The following is a 19,409-nucleotide window of genomic DNA, read 5'->3' as shown; positions in this document are numbered from 1 at the left end:
AAGGTCTCTGAGTCACATTTACTTCAGAAAGTGTCCCAGTTTATACTCCCACAATCAAGGTATGACTGCCAACCCGTTCACTTACATCATCACCAACACGGAGCACTATTAATTTTTATTATTCATTAGAGAAAGGAAGCCCAGACTTCTCATAGCTTATTCCCACTATTTAGAGCATGCATGCAACCCAGTTCCCGATCGAAACATTGATTTTCTTTCAATGAATGCTTCCTAACCTTTTTTATTTTTTGTACATGGGCCCCTTTGAGAATCTGATGGAAGCTATGAAGCAGCTACCCAGAAAATGCATATCAAATGACCCTTTATTTCTCAGGGCTTCACAGACACCATTAAGTACTCCTGTGCTTGCTAGAGGATTGATACATCAACAACATTGAACCTAAAACTAAAAGCAGGACTAATAAACCCAGTACAATGCTGGTTTGACCAGATTGTTCTTTCAAACAATCCTGGAGCGTAAGGAGGCGGCTCAGAAGAGGCTGAAATAAAATGACAGTGCACTATAATGGTGCGTTTGCCGTGTGGGGAGGAGGTACCTTAGGTCGTGCTGTCCTCTACCAACCTGGCAAGAGCAGATGGATGGGCCAGCACCGACCTGCCTCCATTTGTGCACTTGACCAGCCTCTAAAGAACAAGTCTGGGATCCTCCTACCAAATGCACTTCTTCACATGCTGGTGTTTTCTATTATCTCCCCTTGCATCCCGCTCCTTTGTGATTTGGAAAGCCTCGTCCCAGATCAGTCAAGCCTCCTCCAACCTACCCACACCCTCCTGTTACAAGCCCTGGATTAGGACAGCGGGGGAAGAAAGCCCCAGAGCCAGAGCCAGAGCCTTGCCCGTCCATCTGCTGTGGATGCTGCTATGCCTGGCAGGTTTTTCTTGGAGCCCTCCTTGGCGTGAGCACATGCCTCTGAGAGTAACGGGGCTGTTTTTCATAATGATCCACCGAGGCTCAGTGACACTTTCAGAATGGGGGTGGGACATCTGTCCCAGCTTGTGAAGGAAGGAGGTGCACAGAGCAATTAGCACACGCGAGTGAATTGCCAGACCAAGGGGAGACACACAGGAAGAGGTGGCAGCTCCCTGGCTGGAACCTAAATTGCCCTGGCCTCCCCACCCATCCAGGGCCACCTTTAAGAGGGTTTCGTTTTGCATACAGCTACCACATCCTTTTTGGAAGCACAGGGAGGAGTGGTGATGGGAAAGCGGCTGTCCTGTCCTTTTATTTCCTGGTTTAAATCTATCTTCTGCCCTCTGTTTTTCTCCATCCTATGAAAACTTACCCTTTGCCCTATCCTCTCACTCTTGTTCTTGGCATTGCCCGTCTGCAGATGATGGAAGAATTCCTGTTAAATGTTCCTTCACCCGTCTCCCTTCCCCCCACACTCTGCCTTCTCACGTGCCCAGGACTTATTTTCACGAGGCCAGGAGATGGCAGAAGAATGACTTGTCAATTCTAAATAATTACAGTTCCTCCCGAGTTGGATGGGAAGGTGAATCATCTGAAAACTATATTCACACCCAAGCCCAGCTCTTCTTTCCCCCGTACCCTGCTCTCCCCTGTGGAATTTGCTCCACTTTTTACAAGGTTCTTTTAAGCCTTGGTTTCTGGGTGGCCCCTCCTCACAGGTCAAAACAGCAGAAGATGGGCAGGGAGGAACTCGTGGGTTCTAATGAGACTCTACTACTTGATAGCTCTGAGCAAATTGCTTCTCTTCTAAGCCTCAGTTTCAGTGTCTGTAAAATGGGGACAGTAATTGTATTAGCCACATAGAATTCATTGTTTTGGGTACTGAATGAGACATGCATGTTAGGAGTTAGGTACAGCACTTGCCACCTATAAGCTCTCAATAGATGGTAACTGCTATTGTTAATGTTGTCATCGTCATTGCTGTTAAAATCAGATCACTACATTTTCTTTGAAAACATCATTAAGTTTGTTTTTTCCATTATTTTAGCTTATATTTTTTCCTATTTATTTTTATTGTTTACACTATTACAGATGTCCCCATTTCCTCCCCTTTAGCCCCCCTCCACCCAGCGCCTGCCCCCCTTCCCTGTGGCCATCACCACACTGTCGTCTGTGTCTATAGAAAGACTGGATCCATTTCTAACTATTGTGAGAGTCAGCATGCATGTTCCCTTGTCATTAGGACACTGTAGGGAGTCAGGCCTCCTTTCCAAAGAACTAAATAAGCTCCTAGCTCTCTGAAACACACTTGCCCCATTACACCCTCACCCACCAAGGGGACGGGGTGCTACTCCTGCCTGTCCACCTTCTGTCTTCTAAAATGTAGGAAGATAGAATCATTTTTGCAGGGAGGTTCTCTGAAAGTATCAAAGTCAAATAGCACTCCCTTCCTCAACTATCTCCCACGCACCTCGCTCCATCCCTACGGGTAACCAGCTGGCCCTGATTTTCTTCTAGGCACTGCACACGGAATGTTCCAGGGAAATAGCAGGTCGTCAGTCTATGGGAATCAGCATTGGGCTGGCAGAAACAGCTATTGCTCTGGGTCAGGCCAGGAGTTGAATCCTGACTCCCACACTAAGTAATCTTGAAGCAATTTCCTTAATATTTTCATCCATAAAATGGACATTTTCTGAAAATCTAGATTTTCTTTGGGAAAATATCTTAATTAAAGCTGAAGGGGGAAAGTGAAACCCATCTCCCCCATCACCACCCCATCCATCTCTCCTCCCTGCAGCCCTCAACAAGGCTGATGCCAACGCTACTGAAGGGAGAACAGAAATACTTACCTTAAATAAAAATTTAAAAAAAAAAAAAACAGTAAAATTTGGAACTCTGGAGCAAGCTGGGAGGCACGGATCTGAGAAGGGAAAGGGTGAGGAGGGCTCATTGCCTCAGGTGCTAGAAGCAAGCGGGCTGTCCAGGGACTGGAGCTGAGGAGGGACAGGAATGAAGTGAGTCCTCTGCCCCCACTCTACAGACTCCACCGAGGGCTCGGGACTCCCCAGGGTTATGGGAAGGGACACTAAGGAGAATCTCACCTCGCTTTCAAGGGCAGGAAGGCCCCCAGCTGATGTGTGAGCTACACATGAATAAACAGCACAGGCAGTAATGTTGAACACTGTCCTGTGGCCACAGCCATCCCAGCCAGCTCCGTCCCACAGCCCATCTCCGAGTGGTGAGACGTCTCGGAGCTGGGAGAAAGGCAGACATTTCAGGGTTGTTTGATGGCAGGCCATGGACCTGGGCTGAGAAGCAGGAGGAAGTCCCGCTTTGCTAAACCTGCAGAGCAGCACGTACGCAGCAGCACAGACTAATCATTTCCTTAAACGGTATTCAAGATACCGGCCACGCGCTCGGCCCTCGGGGTTCAGGCAGGCAGGAGAGGGCTCTGGGAAGAAGACAGGACACCCTAGAGCAGTGATGGCGAACCTATGAACTCATTTTTTTTGGTTGATGTTTCTTTGTTAAATGGCATTTAAATATATAAAATAAATATCAAGAATATAAGTCTTTGTTTTACTGTGGTTGCAAATATCAAAAAATTTCTATACGTGACAGGGCACCAGAGTTAAGTTAGGGTTTTTTAAAATGCTGACACACCGAGTTCAAAAGGTTCACCATCACTGCCCTAGAGAGCCAGCTGGCATCTCTCACTCTGTGGCCCAGAAACTTTGACAGCTGCGAGTGACAAGGAGGGCGTGACCCCCAAGTGTGGCCCCCTCAGGTAGGAGTATGTCCAGATGAGGCCGGATAAGTAAAAAAGAAGGCGCAGAGCCTTCGGGGGGGGGGGGGGGGGAGTGCCCAGGCCAACCGGAACCTGGCCAACCCGTTTGGATGTAGGGCAACGTTTTGATTACCACCAGCCAAAGGACAGAACAGAGGGATGAGTCAGGGAAGTCTGTGGACCACTGCTGGGAGAGGGGATCAAAGGCATGCGCGGAGCCTAATGGGCCCAGTGGCCCAATCCGGGCATCGTACCTTCTCATTTGCCAAGGCCAGTAATGGTCCCTGCTCCCTCGTGGAGCCTTTCATCCCAAGACACTGGGCCTCTCAGCCAGCCAGCAGGTTCATCTGCTGCCTCAGAAGGAAAGATCAAGTGATGTGTGATGTTTGTTCCAGATCTAGGCTCAAAGGCACTCTGGCCGCAGGTGCATTTGTATCTTCTTCCTAATTCCCGTTCCACCTCTATAATGGGGTGAATACAAAGCTTACCGTCTGAGAAGGAGGGGGGCCTAGTGGCTAATGCCCCCTTGTCTCATACATGAGGAAATGGGCACCCGGGAAGGTGGTGATCGGGCCTAAAGATCGACCAGCTTTTCTTCCCATGTTCTCAGCTTCTCTGAGATAACTATGAACAGTTTGGTGATTTTTTTTTTCCTATGAACATACTAACACACAACGTTTTTTATAAAAATCAGATGATACTGAAATTTGCTTCAGGTAGGAGTATGTCATTCTCTCCTGGAGTTTGCATTTTTTACTTAATTCTGTCATGGACATCATCCCATGGGGAATAGCTTTCTGTTGTCACAGACGTGTGGGTGGTGTTTCGTGGTGTGAGTGCCGCATGGTTTATTTCCCAATCCCCTGTGTTGGGATTTAGGCCATTTCCCATTCGGGGGGAGCCTCACTGCAGTTCCTTGTGTGTTTATCTTTGCTCCCTTTTCAGAGTGCTGCTGTAGGATAAACTGCTGGGTGTGAAGGCACTTAGATCAAAAGCTGTGCACGTTTTCATTTTATTAGACAAAACCAATTTCCTACCCAAAATGTATACCCCTACCCAGAATGGATGAAAATCTGTTTTCCCACACCTTTGCCAAATTCAGCACAGGAAATTTTGTTAGGTTTTATTTTATTTTCCCCATCTCTCCCTGATACTTTGACTTCCCTCACTCCCAGGAACACCCGAAGTTCTTTCACACATAGAGCTCTTTGCATATTCTGATCCTCTGCCTAGAATACTCTCCCCTGCACCCTCTCTGCCTGGCCAGTTCCTTCTCAATTCCTTTGGCCTTTCCCTGGCCAAAGAGGACCACCCTACCTCCACCCCACTTCTCTTTGGTTATGATTTTCCCCCGTTAAGTTAACAAACCTTTATGCTACCTTCTAATTTCAATATCTGGGTATTCTCAATTTTAGTTTTTTAGCATCTCGAAGCAATTTTTTAAAGATCTCCCAAACTAATAGATTCGTAATATTTTGCCACTTTTTAATTGGCATCATTTATTCTCTGAAAGAATTTTATTGTGTTTTTATTCATGCATTGGCTGTTCATTGTCCTTCTTTGCTCATCCATATTATTTGCTTTGTGTTGTATTAAGTTGTTTTTCTTCTTGATTTGAAACAGAGCTTTGTGTATTAGAAATATTATTCCTTTTATTATTGTTTGAATTACAAATATTTCTCTCAGTTCATCTTTTAGCTTTGCTTTTGAAGTTTGCAACTTACAGAAATGTCCAGGCAAACTCACCAATATTTCTCTTTACAGACCCTAACCTTCTGTCATGCTTAAAAGGGTGTTTCTTATTTCAAAATAATAAAAATATTCAGAGACCTTCTAATATTTTAATAATTTTTATGCTCAAAACCTTGGATCCATCTGGGCTTATTTTGGTATAAGAAATAAAATAGAACTCCACTTTTATTTTTTTCTAAAAGACTAGCTCAACCATGTCAAGGGCTAACAAGGGCCAAATAAATGACGCATGTGGCCCGTGGGCCGCATGTTTGACATGCTTGGGCTAGCCTGTTGGTCCAGTAGTGTTGATAGAATAATCTCTTCTTTCCCACAAACATTGAAATGGCATATATGGTGTTCTTTATAAACTGTGTAATTTCATTGATCTAGCTGGCTCTTCTTGCACTTCCTGCTCTAGTATTTTTTTAGTTACTGTGATTTTATAATAGGTTTTAATATCTGTTACGGTAGATCGACCCATCTTCTTAATACCACCTCCACCACTCCTCTTATTTATTTTAATTGACCTTGCTGGTTTGTTGTTTTTTTTGTTTTGTTTTTTTCATGATTATTCTTTCATATCCCATATTCTTCCATATACTTAACTTTGGATCATTTAGGTTCCCCCACTCCAAGAAAGTAATTATAATAAACCACCTCCTGTTGGAATTTTAATGGGGTTGTCTTCAATTTCCAAATTGGTTTGGGGAAAAACTGAAGTCATTTTGGGTAGAGACTTCCTGTACTAAAGCAGGCCATGTCTCTCCTTTATGCGTGTCTTCTTTTATGCCCCTTTATAAAGTGTTATAGCTTCCTTCACGGAGGCCCCACCAATGCTCAATTTCTAAAAGTGTTCTACAGGGAAATTGCTATTTTCAGTGAGGTCAAGGCATGGAACACTCTCCGTTTGGCATCAAAGATGGACCCTTAAGTGCTACACACACCACTTCACCCCATCTGCTCTCAACTCTGGGCCTCAGCCCGGAGGTAGCTTCCCTTCTGGAAGACGGAATGGGTCACTCCATCAGCAAGTACTTGATGGCATTGACCATATGCTCAGCCCTGTGCTAGAAATATAGGACACAGACCCCATCTTTAATTTTAATTTATATTTTTATTGATTTCAGACAGGGAGGGAGAGGGGGAGAGAGAGATAGAAACATCAATGATGAGAGAGAATCATTGATCGGCTGTCTCCTGCACGCCCCACACTGGGGTCCGGCCTGCAACCCGGGCATGTGCCCTGACCAAGAATCGAACTGTGACCTCCTGGTTCACAGGTTGATGCTCAACCACTGAGCCATGCTAGCAAAGCCAGACCCCATCTTTAAGGAGAGTTGACTGTCTGCCTAAAAAGTCAAGCATCATATCCCGTAACAATAACCTTTCATGTTAATCCATCTGCTATGGACTCTGGTTTTTATGGGACATAAAGGAGAAGAGGCCTGGAGCAGTCAGGAAAGCTTTCGGGAAGGAGATGGGGGGTTGGCTTGTGTCACACTTTAAATAAATAAGTGAGAGGAGGGAAAAGTAAAAGTAAGCACCTACTATGCACACAACACATGAAGAGGAGGTCATGTGCTCAACAAATCTTTTCACACCGTCACTATAAGCCACGCTCTGCATTTGGTGCTAGACAAACCCAGACAAGTAAGATCAGCCCTAGCCTCAAGGAGCTGGTGAACAAGGGAAATAGAATCTTAAATAAGCAAGTCCAATAGCTGTTACAATAGAAATCTGTGGAGAAAACAGCAAGAGACCCTTAATCTGGTGACCGTGCACCTCATGGGTGTACCATGAATGGGATTCAGCAGGTTTGTGAGACCCTGAAATTGTATGATGCTAAATTATTTGCATAATAAGTATTGTTGAGTAAAGAACCACTGGGGTACAGTGACTCAAAATTCTTGGCCTCTAGACATTTTGTTTGTTGTGGAAATTGCCCAGGTTTGGGACCAGGCATATTTGGGTTTGAATCCCAGCTCTACCATTTAATGCTGTGTGACACTGGATGAGTTCTGTACATTCTGAGACTCAGTTTCCACATCTGTAAACAGGGAATTGAGAATTACAAACCCATCCCTCCCTCCTGCCCACTGTGAGAGTAAAATTAGTTAAGGTGTGCGGGTCACCTGGCTTTTGGCAGGTCTTTGAGGCCTGCACATCCCTTCCTCCTCCTCTCACACTTCAGAGGAAGCTGTGCATCCTGGGCTGTGGTTATGAGAAGAAGGCATCTGAGCCAGGCCTGGAAAGGGTAGAGAGGAGGAGGGGAAAGGAAAGGGCTTCTCACACCAGTGGACAGCGTGAATAAAGGGAAAGGGGCCAGAAAGTGAACTCATATTGCGAAGAATCAGGCATTGCAGCCAAGTTGAGCAGGTCTTACATTCCAGCCTAAGCAATTTGAACTTTATCCTATAAACTCTAGGAGCCGCCGGAGTGTTGGAGGCAAGGGAGTCGGTCCCGTGGTGAAGTGGCTCTCAGCCCAGCCTTTGCTCATCCATGAATCCCAAGATACCCAGGAAAACCATTTTGAAAGTAAAATTGAAATGTGGGCTAAGGCCATGCTTCTCATTTTGGGATCTTGTTAAAAGGCAGATTCTGAGTTACTGGATCACGGAGATTCAGTATTTCTAATAAGCACCCAGGGGGTATCCATGCTGCTTCTGCAGGGGACCACACTTTGAGTAGCCAGGGGGGAATTTTCAGTTTTCCCCCCCACTATTATTCATGTAACACAGGTTGGCTGCGTGCCTGTCCTGTGTCAGTCTCTGTACTAGGTCCTGGGAGAGAGCGACAAATCAGACATGAATTCTCTTTCCTAGAGGTTCACAATCTAATCAGGGGACGTGAGGCATAGCCCTAAGCAACTGTAATCCAAGGCAGAAGGAGATAAAGTGCTGTGACAATTCAGCAAAAAGAGAGATTGTTCTCAGTTGAGGGAGAAATTACCTGGTGCTTAAGGAAGTAAATAGAAGCTTCTTTTTTCTTCATAATAAACAATGAAGCCAGACTTCAGAGCTGGATTTTAGTCCTAGCTCTACCACTTACTAGGCATGTGACTTTGTCTCTGAAACCTCAATGTCCTCCTCTGTGCAATGAGACGCCATAAAGCAGGGCTGCTGGAAGGACTGTGTGAGCAAAGGTTGTAGACATAGTGCCTAATAACTGGTTCCCACTTCACTGTAAATGGTGCCTCTGGTGATTCTTATTGTTTTCAGCATTTCTTTAAAACTTCACTTGGATCTGTTGGCTACAAAAATATTGTATTTGTTGGATAATTTTATGATCTCATTCCAGGGTTAAGTGACAAGTGAAAACGAAAAAACCTTGAAGGAAATTTCCAAATCCTAAGAACCTCCCCTCCCCCCCTTTATAAAGCTGGTGCTGAAAGAATCAGCAACTGTATAGCCAGTGCTCCTAAGAAGAGAAACATTGGCCCTGGCCAGTGTGGCTCAGTTGGTTGAGTGTCGTTGGTTGAGTGTCGTCGGTGTACCAAAAGGTCACCGATTCAATTCCCGATGGGGGCACATGCCCAGGTTGCAGGTTCAGTCCCCTGTGTGGGATGTTTCTCTTTAACATCAATGTTTCTATATCCCTCTCCCTTCCTCTCTCTCTCTCTAAAAATCAATAATAACATATTTTTAAAGAGAGAGAAAGGCCCTGGCCGGTTTGGCTCAGAGGATAGAGCGTCGGCCTGTGGACTCAAGGGTCCCAGGTTCGTTTCTGGTCAAGGGCATGTACCTTGGTTGCGGGCACATCCCCAATAGGGAGTGTGCAGGAGGCAGCTGATCGATGTTTCTCATCTATGTTTCTAGCTGTCTGTCCCTCTCCCTTCCTCTCTGTGAGAAATCAATAAAATATTTTTTTTAAAAAAAGAGAGAGAGAGAGAGAGAGAGAGAGAGACACATTGCAAAGGAATTCCGCTCTATTTATAAGCTGACCAGTTTCACCACCCACTGTCTCCACCGCACCCATCAGCTTATCTGATGCTGACTATGAAGTAAGTCAAATCAAGTTTATAAGCCTAGAGTCCCAGAATGTCAGAGTCCAGAGGGATGTTACAAACCACCCAACCCTGTGTGGACCAGATAAATGATGCATTAGGTCCTCATGCCGCACTACAGTCTCCAAGCCCTTCCATTGGTCATTCCTTCATCCAGTGTTTAATAAAGGCCTATGGATGTAGGGACACATAAAGAATTAAAAGGGCCTCCTTTCTGTCCTAACCAGTTTGGCTCAGTGGATAGACCGTCGGCCTGTGAACTGAAAGGGCATGTACCTTGGTTGTGGGCACATCCCCAGTAGGAGATGTGCAGGAGGCAGCTGATCGATGTTTCTAACTCTCTATTCCTCTCCCTTCCTCTCTGTAAAAAAATCAATAAAATATTTTTTTTAAAAAAAAGGGGTCCTCTTCTGCCCCCCACTAAGGGTTTCATAGGCACAGTAGGAACTAACAGAGGAGGCTGCTGAGCTTAACTTCAAACCCTCTCTTACCTGCACAGAACCCTGGGGCAGTGTGGCCCTCCACCTGTGCCTCTGTTTCGTCTTCACTCTTTGCAGTAGGGATAATCCACTTTGCTCATAGGGCTGTTATGGGAATTACTGAAATAGAACATAAAGTTGGCTAACACATGACAAGCACCCCAATAAACATGGTATCTTTAAAAAAAATAACTTTTGTTTTGGGTTGTTGTTGTTGTTTTTAATATTGCTATTAATTTTAGAGAGAGAAAAAAGGGAAAAAAAGAGGAACATCCATCAGCTGCCTTCTGCATGTCCCCCCGATTGGGGATCCAGCCCATAACCAGGTCATGTGCCATGACCAGGAATCAAACCAGCACCTTTTGGTGCATGAATGATGCCCAATCAACTGAGCCACACTGGCCAGGACTATTTTTTAAATAATATTCATTGGATTTTTACCAATTAAAAAAGTAATTCGTGTTTATGGAGAAAATTTAGAAAAACACTGAAAAACACATAGAAGGAAAATTATCCCATAATTTCAGCACCCAAGGATAAAATTGTTGGTTTCCTTCCATTATGTCCTTCCAGCCTTTATACATGTCAGCATACAAATTGTGCTTTCCCATGAGCTGTATCGGTAGTGATTAAGAGGTTGCCCATGCTAACAAATTCTAACTCTGTCACCCACTAACTAACTCCGAGACCTTGAGCAGGTTACCTTCCATTCTCCTCCCCACATCCCTGTCCCCCGCCCCCCGCCCCCCCCCCCCACACACACACACCCGTGTAATAGTAATGGCCTCCAGCAGACACATGCAGGTTGGACACAGTCACCAAGGAGTACTGTCGTAGACCACAGTGTGGAGACTACAGTGCAGAATGGCGACCCGAGAGCAAGGCACTGTCATGCCAGGCTGCCTTGGGAACAGTGACTGTTGAAGGAGTAACTGGGAAATGATGGTTATTAAGCATTTAGCCCAGTGGCTGGCACAGAGTAAGTTTGTTAAATCATAGCTACTATTCCACAAACATGCCCCATGGAAGAGTGGAGATTCACAGAGACCTGTGTTCCCTGTTCAGATTTGATGAATGGCACCTTAAGGATGACTTGCTGGGACCACGTTCAGCCAAGAAATGCTTCTCCCTGTGCCAATCCTGCTCAGCCTTAGCTATTGATCCTTGAACTTCACAATCCCTCTAAATCGCCTTAAAGCAGGCAAGGCCCAAGTGCACCATCTGCTTTTGGCTTTATCCATCCCCCTCAAACTCGACCTCCTCCTCATCCCATCCAGGTGTCCAGCTTCCAACCCCTCCAAGCCTTTTCAGAAGTGTTGTCTCATTTGATCTGCTTTAAAAGCTTCAGTAAGAAGCTACGGGAGGCATCAGAATGGAGCCATGGCTGCCTCCGGCAAGTGGTTTCCCAGGACTGGGCCTACACTGCTACTCAGGTTCAGTACAGAGTTGAGTGGTGTGCAGAGTAACTTGAAATGACAGCTAGACATGGCACAAGAGTCTGTGAATCGCATAGTCGCTCAGTCATTGAGCAAATAATTTATTTAGCCCCCTACTGTGTGCCAGGGACTGGGTTCTCCAGTGAGAACAGTATTCCAGGTTCACTTCTCTTTCAATCCTTCAGGCTCCTCAAAGAGGAATTCCTCTCAATTTAGGGCAGCAAGTCTTCAACACCCTTCAACCCTAGCTAATCTCCCTTTCTGAAAAAGAGCAGACCTTGGGCCCACCACTGTGTGGAGTGATCTTATTTTTCTCTACCATGACATTCTATTTATAGCAAACAGTACAGGTTTTTAAATAGTGATAAAAGCTTCCTTAAATATTTTTTAAATATAGATACCAAAAGTGAGTTGACTCAGCCCTGGCCAGTTTCGCTCAGTGGTTAGAGTGTCAGCCCACAGACTGAAGGGTTGCAGGTTCAGTCCCTGGCCCCAGTCTGGGCACGTGTGAGAGCCAACCAATGTGTGTGTGTGTGTGTGTGTGTGTGTGTGTGTGTGTGTGTCCTTCTCTCTTACCTACCCTCTAGATAGATAGATAGATAGATAGATATGATAGATATTTCTCTGTCCCTCTCCCTCCCTCTCTCCCTTCCACTCTTTCTAAAAATCAATGGGAAAAAATATCCTTGGGTGAGGATTAAGTTTTTTTAAAAAGTGAGGTGCCTTTAAAAAAAGGCAGTAAAGCCCTAACCAGTTTGGCTCAGTGGATAGAGCATCAGCCTGAGGATTGAAGGGTCCCAGGTTCAATGCCAGTCAAGGGCATGTATCTTGGTTGCGGGCACATCCCCAATAGGGAGTGTGCAGGAGACAGCTGATCAATGTTTCTCTCTCATCAATGTTTCTAACTCTCTATCCCTCTCCCTTCCTCTCTGTAAAAAATCAATAAAATATATTTTTTTAAAAACACACAAAACAAAACAGGTGGTCCAGGGGTAGAGTGACTGATGCTTGGAAACCTAACCAAGTGAGGCCTAAACCATTTGAGAGTTGTTGACTCCTTCAAGCCCATGGTGACAGCTGTGGATTCTCCCCCAGATAAATGGGTGAAAGTCACATACAGTTGGGGTGGGACCCATCCTTGGGTCTATCTTGAAAAGAACATGCCTGGCTGGTGTGGGTCAGTGGTTGAATGTTGACCTATGAACCAGAAGGTCACAGTTCCATTTCTGGTTAGGGCACATGCCCGGGTTGCAGGCTCTATCCACAGTAGGGGACATGCAGGAAGCAGCTGACCCAAGATTCTCTCTCATCATTGATGTTTCTGTCTCTCCTTCTCCCTTCCTCTCTGAAATCAATTAAAAACATTTTTTTAAAATAAAGAGCAGTGTAGTAAGAGTCCCAATACGTGGTTAGCACAGATCTCAACCTCTTCGCCTCCTTCCTCATCTTTGTAGCAGTAATACTGGCAGAGACGGCAGTGTTGGCAGTAGTAATAGTAGTTGTGTTTGAAGCAGTTAGAATAGCTGCACTTGAGTGCTCTCAACATGCTAGGCACTTCCCAAGCCTAATAAGCTCATCTCATCCATGCACAGAAGAACTATCACCCTCCCTATTTTCCAGGAAACAGAGCCACACCAGCTCATGTAGCTTCTCCAAGGCCACACAGCTGCCTACCTGTGACCTCTGAGCTGAACCTTAACCACTAACCCCAATGTTCCAATAAGTGTTTGTGGAACCAAATGAGCAACTTAAACAGGTTCTGATGGTCCTTCTGCCATTTACCAGCTGAATGCCCTTGAGCAAGTCACCTGTCCTCACGGAGCTCCATGAAGGAAGGTTCCCCAGCCCTGGCAAGCCATGATTCTAAGACACAGGGCAGGCAGCACCGGACCATGTCCTAAGCAAGAGAAGTGGAGCCAGGCTCAGGGACACGCACAGTGAGTTTGTGGCGCTGTCAGAGCCCAGCACAGCTCTGACTTCCAGCAGAGAGCAGGCTTCCAGGAACCCTCAGTTCCTGGTGATATTACTCCCCTCTCCTGGCAGCACTGTGGGCTCCCCGAGGTCTGTTTGGATGCCCAGGTGAAAAGATCCCTGCCACCCATCCTCTTTCATGCCAAAGAGGCTCTGCGCCTTCCTTAATTAACTAGGCTTAACAGGGTGGGCCAGGGTGGCAAACAGGGCCCCTATTCCCAGTAACTACTATGCTGCTAGGGGGAGAAGGAGGAGGGAAGGGGCAGAATATGCAAGGAATCCCAGGCACCAGCTGGTCCAGTCCCAGACCTACACTGCCCCTGTGTGGTGAGTCTAGAGAAACTGATACACCCTGCAGGGATGGACTGGGCGGGGGGGGGGGGGGGGGGGGGGGGGGGGGCTTCCATCTCAGACTTCACAGGCTGAATTCTAAGGCCAGAGAGGACCCAGATCAACCAACTCACCCAAAGGAGGGAAACTGAGGCGTGGAAAGGGAAAGCAGCTTACCCAAAATGATATAGCGAGTCACCAAACAGAGGTTTCAGACACAGGCTTCCTGGAATCAGGTTTCCACTACAGTGATTTACAAAAATAATAATCATTTGCTGTGTTAGTGCAGAGGTGACTCAGGTGGCAGGCCCCTGGTACTCATACACAGCCAATGTGAGAGTGAACTGCTGCCACCCACCAGTTCAGAAGGCAGTCTGCTGGCTGTCAATGCTTTTGCTTGAATGTGGAACTGGCCCGGTGATTCCTCTGATAGGAATTCATTCTCCAGAAACACTCAAACGTGCAGAAATCAAAATGCAAGGGGCTTTTTGTGACTGCAGTTTGTAACAGCTAAAAATTAGAAGTCGCCTATTTGGCTATCATTAGGAAAGGGTTAGGAAAACGACTGTGTATCCAGACAGTAGGGTGTAATTCAACAGGAAGTAGGGGGTGGAGGAGTGGTGTGGCACGATTATGTCCTGACTTGGGAAAGTGTCTTATATATATATGCGAAGCAAAGAAAGCAACTTGGGGAAAAGTATGTGTATGACTCCATTTTTAAAAATATCCTAAGAGGATAAAAACAAAACTATTAACTCTGGTCCCCTCTATTTGAACTCTATATTCTAAAGTGTTTTTGCAATGTATAATCTTTTAAAATTCAGCATGTATTGTATATTTAGTTTAAGTGAGGTTCTCTTAATAGGCTTTCTTTTTAGAAGCAATTTTAGGTTCACACCCAATTTACAAAAAGGTACAGAGACTTCCCATATACTCCCTGCAGCCACATGTGTACAGCCTCCCCCATTATCAACATCCCTCACTGGAGTGGTTCATGTGTTACAGTTGATGAGCCTACATTGACACATCACTGTCACCCAAAGTCCATACTTTACATTAGGGTTCACTCTGGCTGTTGTACATTTAATGGGTTTGGACAAATGTACAATGACATGTATCCACCATTATAGTGTCATATGGAGTAGGTTTTTGGCCCTAAAAATTCTCTGTCCTCTACCTATTCATCCCTTTATGTATCATTTTGGAATAAAAATCTGGACAGAGGAAAAAAAGGAAATAAAGATGTGGTTCCTGCCCAGCAGGAATTTAATGTCTGGTGATGAGCAAGGACTCGGCCAGTCCTGGGATTGCTTAACAACACTTAGGACTAACAATAAAAAATAAAAAAAGAGAGAGAATAAGATCTGGTTGTCGATGTTCTGTGGGGCAGAGAATAAAGAAGTCAATCTGAGATAGGTGAGGAGCAGAATTCCTGGAAGAGAGTGATGACTAGGCCAGGATATAAAGTATATATGGAAAATGGCCACCATTTATTAGTATTATTTTCAAGATGCCAGGCCCTGTGTCAAGAATTTTACATGGATGTTTTCATCTATTGAAACTACCCTATGAAACAGATTATTTGTCCCCATTTTATGGATGAGAAAATTGAGTCTGAAAGGGCCAAATAACTTTTCTAAAGTCAAACAGCCAACACACAAAAAGGTGGGGTTCAAAACCAGGTCTTTGAGTTCCCAAACCCTGTCCCCATCCAATGGGGACCTGCCTAAATCTGCTGAGGGAGAAGAATAGCCGTATTTGCATTTCAGCTGGGGCCTCTGTGCAGTGTCTCAATCCAAAGAAGTATCTGGGGTGGTGAGATGCAAACCTAATGGTACAAGCCTTGTCACAAAGTAGACCTCATCTACCTCCCCTAAAGCTAACCCAGAATGTAGTCCACTCCCACAGCTCCCCTGAGTTGAGAAAAGAGGTGAGTGTACTTAATTAGCATCGGGGATGGATAGCTCTCTTCCCAAGTGGAACCCTCTCTGACTAAGCCCTGCACCAGGAGCCCAGCCATCTCCCCCAGCCACCATCCCTGGGTTGCTAAGCAGAAAAGTAGAAGGCTCCCTGTGACAATAGGTTAAACCTCAAATAATAAGAAGGTGAAGTGATGCGAGGGAGTAAAGGGGGAGGACTCAAGTGCAATCCAGAATCAAAGATAGGAATCTTTTTTTTTTAATATATTTTATTGATTTTTTACAGAGAGGAAGGGAGAGAGATAGAGAGTTAGAAACATCGATGAGAGAGAAACATCGATCAACTGCCTCCTGCACATCTCCCACTGGGGATGTGCCCGCAACCCAGGTACATGCCCTTGACTGGAATCGAACCTGGGACCTCTCAGTCCGCAGGCCGACGTTCTATCCACTGAGCCAAACCGGTTTTGGCCAAAGATAGGAATCTTTGTGGCATTTTTGCCACCATCTACCTGTGGACTCTTCAGCCACCCTTTGGGTTTTGGTGTCCCCGCCTGTAAAACAAGGAATTTGGACATGATTGCTGAAGCCCCTCACATCCATATATTCTAGAGGTTCATGCTCTCTGTTAAACAAATGGATTCACAGGAGATCCTGACGACCAGGCCCTTGGGAAGCTCACAGTCTAATAGAGGAGATAAGACAGGAATACAAAAGTCACTGTATAAAAGGCAGAGTAGCATGGTTAGAGACACAGATTGAAGTTACAACATATCCTGTAAAATATAATCCCATTTTTTAAAAAATATCCTATAGAATAAAAGCGTAATATGCAAATCGACCAAACAGCTGACCGACCAGTCAGCGAGGGGGCAGGACCAGTGAGCAGGCAGTGCCAGGCCAGCCAAGGCACATGCCAGCGGGCAGAGGGAGGGGATGGTGATGGGGGGTGGCAGCAACCAGTGGGCAGTGGAGGGGCGATGGGGGGACCAGCTGGAACTGTCCCCTGATCTGCCTGCCCGGTTGCCTCCCACAGAGGGAAGCCAGACTGGACTGCAAGAGGGTGCAGGCCAGGCTGAGGGACCACCCCCCCCTGCCCCCCTCTGTGCACAAATTTTCATGCACCGGGCCTCTAGTTTACATATAAAAATTCTGAAAGTGCATGCACCAAAATGTGATTTCTTGGCATTGAGAGGTTATGTATACTTTTAAAATATTTTTTCTTTTTGCTTTCATATATTTTCTCATTTTCCACAAAAAGTATTATTAGTAGCACTTTTTAAAAAGTACACACACACAGTGTATTTTGTATTCTAACAGAATTTAGTTTAAAATTCCAGCTATATTACAAACATGCTGTGTGACCTGGAGCAAATCACTTAACCTCTCCAAGTCTCAGCTGCCTTGCGTTTCAAATGGAAATTGTTTTTAACTTAATATAAACATAAAATGTTTGGGACCTCACATTCAAAGGGATTCATACCATCTCATCATCATAGGTCTGTGTTGGGCATCCTTCTTATTTTATTGACTTACTTCCTTTTATTCCCATTGCTCGTTCCCGTTTCCCTCTGCCTCCACCTTAAGTCATTCATTTGTGTTTAATATGTATTTTTTTTAATTTGAAAGTAATTTTGCAAAATGTGTGTGGTTGTCTGGCATGTTACCTAAATAGTATTGTTATAAATCTCATTGTGCCCTACTTTTTTTTTTTTTTTCACAAAGAACAATGTACTTAAGACTTTCCATATTATGATATGGACTTGTCAACCGGGGCCTCTACATGCTACACAATCTCCAGGCTGTGCATCTCCTGATGGTCATTATATGGAACCCTGCCATTCCATAATTCCTTGAGGAACACCCAGGTTTTCTCCAATTCCCTGTCACCACAAACAACACTGCCCTGAGCATGTTCATACGTGTCCCTAATGGACGTATGTAAAATTCTGAGACCAGTGCCCTAGAGCAGAGCTGCTAGGTTAGAAGGTGTGTTAGACTTAATTGGACCACACGGTGTTAGAGGCTTGTCCAGTCTTCACAGCCTCTGCCCCCACCAGCCATGCAGAAGGCTCCCCAAGTCCCCACAGCTCTCCCTATACTTGGTGTCGTCCATCTTCCTAATTTTTGCCAGCCAGATATAAGTTATATAACAAATATAAGTTATATTTCTATATGGTTTTCATTGTAATCTATTTGGCTATCTAATATTTTGAGCTTCTTGTCATGTGCTCATTAACCCTCAGGTTTCCTGTTTTATACATTTCCTGTTCATTTTCTTTGTCCATGTTTCTACTGGGAATGCCTTGTAAATATCAACCCTTTGCCTGTCTTATTAGACATTGTAAATATCTTCTCCAACCCTTTTCTTGTAGTTTATCTTTTTGAGGAGTTGGGTCATTTTTCTTCATTCCTAGATCAAAAAGATCTTTGTTTTCATTGTCTTCTTTTGCCTTTAAAGTTTTACCTTTCTCAGGAAGGTCTGTAATGTATCTCATATTTGCCATGGAAGTAAATGAGCGTCTACTTCATGGTGTTTTGTGATGGATAAACAATACAAGTAAAAGTGCCCAGCAGAGTGCCTCTGACCCGAGAGAAGCGTGCAGTTGTGGGTGACTAGTACCATTTTAGTAGAGACTGGTGAGCGCTGCCCTCGGAAATCTAGAGCTATAGGAGCTTAGATGTTGTTCAGCTAGAGCAGGAAAGCTTTCGTGGGCGAAGGCGGAGTTTTCGTATTGGCCCTGAAAGTGAATGTAGCATTCATTCCTCTTGAGACAGACAGGCGAGCATTCCAGACCCAGGGAGGATCCTGCGGGCGGGTGCTGCTCGGGCGCAGACACTGGAGGGCCTGACGACTCACAAACCGCTGTCTGTCTTTCTGCCTGTGCCCCCCACCCTCCCCCTGCAGGCTCCCTGTTCTCCACCCTGAAGCCCCCCGACACCGTGTTCAAGGTGGTGTTCTGGCTGGGCTACTTCAACAGCTGCCTCAACCCCATCATCTACCCGTGCTCCAGCAAGGAGTTCAAGCGCGCCTTCCTGCGCATCCTCGGCTGCCAGTGCCGCGCCCGCCGGCGCCGCCGCCGCCGCCGCCGCCGCCTGGGCAACTGCGCCTACACCTACCGGCCGTGGACGCGGGGCTGCTCGCTGGAGCGCTCGCAGTCGCGCAAGGACTCGCTGGACGACGGCGGCAGCTGCCTGAGCGGCAGCCAGCGGACCCTGCCCTCCGCCTCGCCCAGCCCCGGCTACCTGGGCCGCGGGGGCGCGCCGCCGCCCGTCGAGCTGTGCGCCTACCCCGAGTGGAAGGCGCCCGGCGCGCTCCTGAGCCTGCCCGAGCCCCCGGGCCACTGCGGCCGCCGCGACTCGGGCCCGCTCTTCACCTTCAAGCTCCTGGCCGAGCCCGAGAGCCCCGTGACCGAAGGGGACGCCAGCAGCGAGGGCGGCGAGGCCGCGGCCGACGTGGCCAACGGGCAGCCCGGCTTCAAAACCAACATGCCCCTGGCGCCCGGGCCGTTGTAGGGCCCCGCGCGCGCAGCTCCCTGTCCCTGGGAAGGAAATCCTGGTGGGGGAGGGGCGGAGGGGAGGGGAAGGTCCGCGCCTGGGAGAGCCGGGCCCAAGGGGAAACGGGGGGAGGGGGGTGGGGAGAGGGGCAGCTGCTTTTCTGGCAGGGGCATGGGTGCCAGGTACAGCGCAGAGCCTGGGGGACCCGACGCCGGCCGGGATTACGCCTCTCTCTCTGTGTATATATATAAAAATGAGTCCCTCTGTACATGTATTTAACCGTGGGTACACGTGCGTGTGTCTGTGCGTGTGTCCGTGCG

General features: G+C 46.5%; 1 protein-coding gene across 3 annotated transcripts in view; it reads left to right on the top strand.

Annotated features, from left to right (window-relative positions):
• ADRA1B (adrenoceptor alpha 1B) overlaps nt 1-19,171 on the top strand; it is a 94,147-nt gene extending 74,976 nt beyond the window's left edge. For all 3 annotated transcript variants that reach the window (XM_036315134.1, XM_036315136.1, XM_036315135.1), the window contains one exon: nt 18,500-19,171. In XM_036315134.1, coding sequence (XP_036171027.1) covers nt 18,500-19,107 — 608 coding nt within the window. In that variant the 3' untranslated portion in view covers nt 19,108-19,171. The remainder of the gene's footprint in view (nt 1-18,499) is intronic.
• The last annotated feature ends 238 nt before the right edge of the window (nt 19,172-19,409 follow it).

This window comes from Myotis myotis, unplaced genomic scaffold (assembly GCF_014108235.1).
Source record: "Myotis myotis isolate mMyoMyo1 unplaced genomic scaffold, mMyoMyo1.p scaffold_m19_p_6, whole genome shotgun sequence".
Classification (NCBI taxonomy): Eukaryota; Metazoa; Chordata; class Mammalia; order Chiroptera; family Vespertilionidae; genus Myotis; species Myotis myotis.
This window is presented reverse-complemented; position numbering and strand designations above follow the sequence as displayed.